The 7,370-nt window shown below is 34.7% G+C and overlaps 1 protein-coding gene across 1 annotated transcript; it reads right to left on the reverse strand.

Annotated features, from left to right (window-relative positions):
* Positions 1-607: 607 nt before the first annotated feature.
* LOC134230935 (uncharacterized) lies at positions 608-1,366 on the reverse strand. Its single transcript, XM_062712801.1, has one exon. The coding sequence runs from the start codon at positions 1,364-1,366 to the stop codon at positions 608-610; it is 759 nt and encodes a 252-aa protein (XP_062568785.1).
* Between the last annotated feature and the right edge of the window lie 6,004 nt (positions 1,367-7,370).

Genomic DNA, 7,370 nt, shown 5'->3' on the forward strand with positions numbered 1-7,370 from the left:
CTCTGATCTGATTAACAGGGCGGATCTTATAGTCAGGTTGATTGGTTAATTTCACTAAAGTTGAGAGACCGATGTGATCAGTTTTGGACTTTTGGATTTTACCTGTGAGATGATCTGTTGAAACAAAATGTAAATCAGAGAGTTGAATGCACAGAACTTCGCTTACTCTCAATAAACCAGATAAGCTAAACAGAAGGGTTCAGCAAAAAAGTGAAGCTTCATAAGGAGATCGACACACAAATGGAAGGGTCTGAATAATTTTTATGAAAATGTTTAGAGATGGGAATGCGTAAATCTTTGTTTACTCCGGCTGATCGACGTAGGCCTTCAAGTGTTTTTGATACTACATATACTTTAGTTTTGTCGTTGTGACCGTTGATTTTGTGATGATGAGAAATGGCACTTGAGTACAAACAAACTGTTCGGTATGAATACTTATGGAGGGACAAAAAGGCTATGTAGTGTAAAAGCTGATCTACCGAGACTGGCCAGGATTGATCTAACCCATATTGTGTACGACAACCTTGAAATCGCACTAGTGCTGTGTTGTATGCTTTTTGTGTTTTGGCAGATCGAGAGTCGTTTAAAAGCCTTGATGCCTCTTCTTCTAGATATCCCATACATGGTTTGGAACTGGTGTGGGGAAGAAATCTGCTTCTGGTGCGAAATGTCGGAACCGGGCCCACTGTGAACGAGATATTGCGTCAGCAATTGAGTTTGCTTTAGTAGGAATATATGAAGCTTTAATTTGTATGTTGTATTGTAGTGTAAGTTTGCGGACAATGTTCATGACTCTATCTGATTTGCTGGTAGAGTTGTTAATAATGTGTACCACTGACATGTTGTCAATGTGAAAAAGAAGTCTAGTGTTTTGTAGGTACTTGTTATAAAGCGTAAGAGCCACCAGCGCAGGGAACAGTTCCAAAAATGTCATATCTCTAAGAGTACCCTCTGAGCCCCAGTGTTGTGGCCATTGACCCCCAGCCCACTTGCCACCAAAATATATCCCAAATCCACCCCACTCTCCCTCAGCACTGTCTGTGAACAATTGAACGGTGTGGCTGTCAACCAAAGGGGTGTTAATAACTGATACTCCATTGTAGTCTTTCAAAAAAGTTTTCCATACGAGTAGGTCAAGTTTGATATTTTGTGTTATTCTGATTTTGTGGTGGTGTTTTTTGATGCCAATGGTAGAATTAATGAGGCGTCTACAGAATGCGCGCCCTTGTGCTACCACTCTGCAAGCAAAGTTAAGAAGTCCCAATAGTGTCTGCATTTGTTTAAGTGTGACCTTTTTGGCCTGCAACACTGTATTGATGTTTTCTTGTAATATTACTGTCTTATCTGTAGGTATTGATATGGTCATGTTGCAAGTGTTAAATCTAATGCCTAGGAAAACTAAGTCATTGGTTGCTTCTACAGTCTTGTCCTCAGCTATCAGTATGCCTAAATCTGAGCAAAGGGTTCTAAAATGTTGCAATGTATTTGCGCAAACCGCGGAAGACTTGGGGCCACAGAAAAGGAAATCATCTAAGTAGTGAATAATATGAGCATTGCCCGAATGTTGTTTTGTAAGACAATGTAAAAATGATGCAAATTTCTCCCACAATGAACAACTTATGGAATACCCAAAGAGTAGCATATTGTCGAAATAATATTGACCTTGAAATTTAAACCCATGAGGTCAAAATCAGCTGGTGATATGGGGATAAGGCGGAAGGCGGATTTTATGTCAGATTTAGCCAATATTGTGCCAGTTCGTAAAGAAGCTGTAATATCTGCCGCCTCATCAATGCTTGCATTGTTAACAGAGCAGGCCACAGGGTCAATAAAATCATTGATAGAACTTCCTTCTGGATACGAGAGGTGATGAATTAAACGCATATCACCGTCCTTCTTGGGGACTAAACCTAATGGGGAAACTTGTAAACAAACAAAATGAGGGTTTGGAAATGGTCCTGCTACTCGTTGTAGCGCTACCTCTTTACTGATTTTATTTTCAGCTATTGACAAATTTTCATATAAATTCATGTATAACATCTGGCATGTTTATAGCGTTCCAAATGTTTTGCCAATGAGCTAGTTTTTACAGGTGTCTGTAGTGAGTAAACTGAGCGATTGTTTTGAGCACTTAACTTGAGGGTGTTTTCCTCCGCACTGGCTAAACATGTGGTTATACCTGCATCTGGGGAAAAAGGACAGGGTTTACCAGCATTATAAACCCCAGCAGGCAATTCAACGTTGAATCAACGTTGAATTTTGGTTGCATAATATGAAAGTTGAGGCAACGTTGAAACATAACGTTGTTTCAACGTCAATTTTCAACGTTGAATAAACGTTGAAAATAGGTTGAATTTTTGGTTGATTTATGGTTGATTTTTGGTTGCAAATGAAAGTTGATGCAACTTTGAAGCTTCAACGTAGTTTCAACATCAAATATCAACATTGAACAAAAGTGAACATTGGTTGTAATTAGGTTGAGATTTGGTTGAAATTTTTTGGTTGTACAAACGTTGATATTTGGTTGAAATCACGTTTAATTCATATTAAGTTTTACTTTATAAACAAATACATTTCAAATTCTAATATTTTTCTATTCAAGTTGCGTAATATTTACATAAGCTATAATCCAGTATTACGATTGTGAGAGAATTCATTTTAGTTTGTATTTTAAAGACAAACACAAATTTGGATTCAATCACCGAATCTCAAAAATCACTGCTTGACACAATTTATATTCCTAGTGAAAAGGGGGTCCAGTTATCACATCAAAGTTCTTCAAAGTACGCGTCTGTCTTACACTACTAAGTTCCACAAAGTGGCGGATCCATTGATTTTAATCACGCATATACATCTGTAGTTAAGTCCCACGAATGAAAGAAATGAACAGGAGAATCCATCCTCTAGAGCAAAAGCCTATAAATAAAAGAAATAAAGATGTGAAAGAAATTTGTTCGATACAATGTACGTAACACGTTATTTCAAAAAATAGATATACATGAATAATTTAAAAAATCAGACAAAGGACTATTTTCCGGTACTTGGATTTAATAATTAACATGATTAGAAAGAATTATAGTTAACTTCATATTAAAATTCGTATTAGTATGCTTATAAATAATCATTACTAAAGAAAATGTTATAGGCATACATAGACATAGTGTACTTACAAATTGTTGCATTCCTTTGTAACTATAATTTTCACGGGCGAAGAACCTAATGCAATCAAGGCTGACTATATACAATCAATTCCCTGCACCACTGGTTGATTGAACCGTACGATGAGCTACAATTTATTAAATTGTATAATATATTAGTATACTTATATTTCATAAACAAATGAATATCAACAATACACATAATACACGAACCAAGGATGTGCATTTCACGTAGATTTCAAATATACTTATAAAAGAAGAATTAAATGTACAGATACTAAATAAACTTATTTTCTTAAATTCATGAAAAGGAAATAATTCTTACTGGGCAGAAGTTGATATTCCAGCATTAATCCTTGTGTATGTAGCTTGAAAACACATTAAATATGAACAGCAAGGAGACGCGCACTTCTTGTCCATCAGTTGAATTCAAATTTTGACCTAGATAACCTGCCAACAGCTATACTCTGGCCAGCAAGAATAACAAGGTTATCCTGACACTGAAATTGGCCAACTAAGCGAGAGGCACTCCTTATCTGATATCTCGAAGGTTTTTGGGGAGTGGATCTTAATAATGCTATTTGATCGGGGTTAATTGTCAGTGTGAAAATTGTTATGTGTTTATTTGAATTTTTCTTTTATATATTTTGTGAAAAGAAAGATTATAGAATTGATGCACACAACAAAAGCACAATCTGATAAAATAAGACTTCTTAGATTCGCTCTGTATAGTATAACATTTTGCGCAAGAGTATAAGGCACGGATGAGTCTAATTTTAAGAACATTTATTCGGAATAAATAATTATTTTTATTAATTCTAAAGTAACATGGAATTACAGTGAGATGTTGGATAAAGATGTCATTATTTATTAAAAGCTTATATCTAACTTATTTTATAAATATGTAAAAAAAAAATGCATTCACAATTTATTAAATTTAACAATGTAACTAGCCTCAACTCCCGGATTTCACATGTTAGTACTACTAACACTATTCCTATAATGACTATAAAGGTTATCTTATCTGTTATGAAGTCTGTACCTTAGTACATGATAAAGCTTCAAATGTCAATTATGAAAAAAAAGTTTTTTCGCTTTTTTTTAATCAAAACAAAAATACCAATACCTAGTACATAACAAATAGGTTTCAGTCAAGGTCACAAGGTCATTGAACTTGGTGTCATTTGAAAGACCTTTATTAGTGGAGTATGCATACTAAATATGAAACCTCTATCTTTCATGGTTAAACAATTTTGGCGAAAGATAAAGTTTGCAGACAAACAGACAGACAGATAGACAGGACAAAAACAATATACGTCCAGATCTATCGATGCAGGCGCATAAAATTCATTTGGAAATGCAAATATATACCTATGAGACAGTAAACAACTGCCGGATTCATATTCCCCAGTTATGTACAGAACAGGATCCCTATTAAGACCGCATCCCTCTGAGTAACACTGTTAAGATTTGTGGGTTTTTAAAAAGAAGATTGGGGAATAAGGTGGACGTGAAAAAATTAAAAATCTCAATTATATCCAAATTTTCTTTGTTAATTCATCTAACATTAAAGTATGCTTAAATTAATATAATAATGATGATGATAATCATCATCATCATCATCATCATCATCATCATTTAAAAAACCTCAGAATGACTGAAATTATTTGTTTAATATGAAAAAGCATACACGTACTAATAAAGGGAAAAAAAAATCATTTTCTCACATTTTAACAAAATTTTTCAATATGAGCGGGTCTTTGCTCTACTTTTTGAAAGATAATCCTAAAAGTTGGCAATAAGTTTTATAAGTATACATTTTTTGGTTCACAAAAACATGGAGCAAAGAGCCACCATACCTTACGCATCACTTTTATTACATAACATTCGTATCTTTCCGAGAAATACTCTGTCCTTTAAGTCAAGGATCATATCCCAAACATGATTTTAATGCCTTACCTTTTTATCAGCCTTGTAGCGTCGTTGTTAGTGTGTTCATAGGCGTCGGACCCGGGAAGGGGGCTAGGGGGTTGGGGTGGTGGTTATCCCCCCTTTTTGCACAAATATACATTATATAGGCATTGAAAATCGGGATTTACCTTTTTTTGTAAGTTAAGCTCTCCTCCTTTCGATTCGATTAGCCCCCCCCCACTTTTAATTTGCTTCCGACGCCCATGGTGTTAGTCTCAAAGAAGAATGATACTATAGCGATTTTTGTTGCTAGAGTTCGAATACACACGACTACATGTTCCACCTTAAACTTTTTATAAACTTTAGGAATCATTTTTCCGAGATTTTTTTTTCTCTCAGAAAGGTTTGAAAATTTCTCAAAATTTCTTGAATTTCAATCATGAAAACTTAATTTTGATACTCTTTTCACAAATTGAATATGATTTTTAGACGGGGTCACGTGACCCTATCTTTTAGGTCTCAAAACGGAAGCTGTGGGGAGAACACATGAATTAAATCTACGTTATATGAAAGAGTGCAGAAATTGTTTTGATCAAAATACAAACATTTGTATCAACTTGAAGAAATTAAAAAAGTGATATGAACTTTTATTATAATTCAAATCAATGAAGCATTTCGAAAATTTAAACCTGAAAATATTAATTGTAAATCTCACTAGTTAACAAAGTAATCTCCTGCGTAGTGTAATGTCTGCGTACGCATCATACATTATTCTCTACCGTAAAAAAATATCCGGTAAAACTCGGGCAATTCAAAGGGCTTCCAATTATTGCAATTATTTTCTACTTAGAAATTAATGAAAACGTAAAAATATGCTATTCGCAGTTTTATGTTTAGTATGTTGATGAAAAAAAAATTGAGTTGCTATTAAAACTATTAAAGAAATCATGTTTGTGAAATCTTGCATGAAGATTAATTATTTTGATCCCATTTTTCATGACTTTCTCAGTTCTTTTATTTCATATATGAAGCTATGGGCACTCTAAACGCGTTGTTTCCCATCTTCTTTCTAAGTTTAAATGATCCATATTTATATTATTAAGAAAGAAAAGAATTCCATCCAAATTTAAAATATGAAAGATAATTGCCATGGAAACAGTTTAAATTGTAAATTCAATATTTTTATCAAATACTGTAAACCAACTTTAATTCGCGTGCGAGAAATTTTCGCGAAGTTTGCGAGAGTTTCGTCGTCGCGAATCTTTCTCGCCGCGAACTGATCCTTCAAGTGTCTGGGTCTATTAAAATTATATTCAAAAACGTTTGATCGCTAAAATTAATCGTCGCGAACTAATTAACCCCTGGTAAATGGCGAAATAAAGTCGTCGCGAATGAAAGTTGGTTTACAATATACATGTATAGATATAACGAAAAGTATTCAAACTCAAGTCTATTGAGTTTTCATCAAAGGTCAACATGTCCAAAACAATGTGAAATATAAAGTTTAAACCTCTGGATGTAATTCTTTTCTTTCGTAATAACATTAAAATCGATCCTTTCAAAAAACCAACTCAAAATTTAAATCTACCCTCTTTATACATATCATTGATATAATTTAACAATGAAATGAAAATGTAGACAATGATTTTAAGCGAATCAGAGGCCCCCGCCAAAGAGAAATCAATTGAAGGTCATCATAACTTGATAATGATCAGGACGCAGTCCTGATAGTGCCTTACAATTACCCAATTTCTTTGGTTAGTACCGCAATGAAAACACGCAACGGCGTAACGCGGGGGATGCGGTCTAAATAGGGATCCTTTATTATAATACATAACTTTCGTAAGGAAAGTCTTACAAGACATCGATCTTTCTACATCTGCTGGACTTCAAACAGCAGTGTCGAACCAAATAGCCAGCATACTCGTGGAGCTCATTATGCTGGTAATGGCCTCCGTCGGCTTAAAGATTAAATATTCTGACGAGGAAATGGATTCTGTCATCGACCAGGTCAACGGGCTACTTAATGATAACATTCAACAACGGGTTGAGGAGTTTGTTGAGGCATGGCCAAACGCAGCTACTTTCAACGACAAGGGAAAACTGGTTTTTAATCTGCTGAAGTCCCTAGGTACAGGTAGCAGTATAGCTCTGATGAAAATTTGCTATGCTATAGTCTCTAATTTGTCAACTTGGGAAAAAATCAAGATGATTGCTAAACTAAAGGTGGCTTTGACCAATGCATGGAAACATCCGGCCCAAATGATTGCAAAATTAGGAAAGTCGTTGAGAAATACACCT

Source organism: Saccostrea cucullata, unplaced genomic scaffold, assembly GCF_032062105.1.
Source record: "Saccostrea cucullata isolate Sc308-1 unplaced genomic scaffold, CSIRO_AGI_Scuc_v1 ctg4409, whole genome shotgun sequence".
NCBI classification, from domain to species: Eukaryota; Metazoa; Mollusca; class Bivalvia; order Ostreida; family Ostreidae; genus Saccostrea; species Saccostrea cuccullata.

Coding starts and splice junctions, on each gene's coding strand:
- LOC134230935 (XM_062712801.1), bottom strand. CDS start 1,366: ATGACCATATCAATACCTACAGATAAGACAGTAATATTACAAGAAAAC.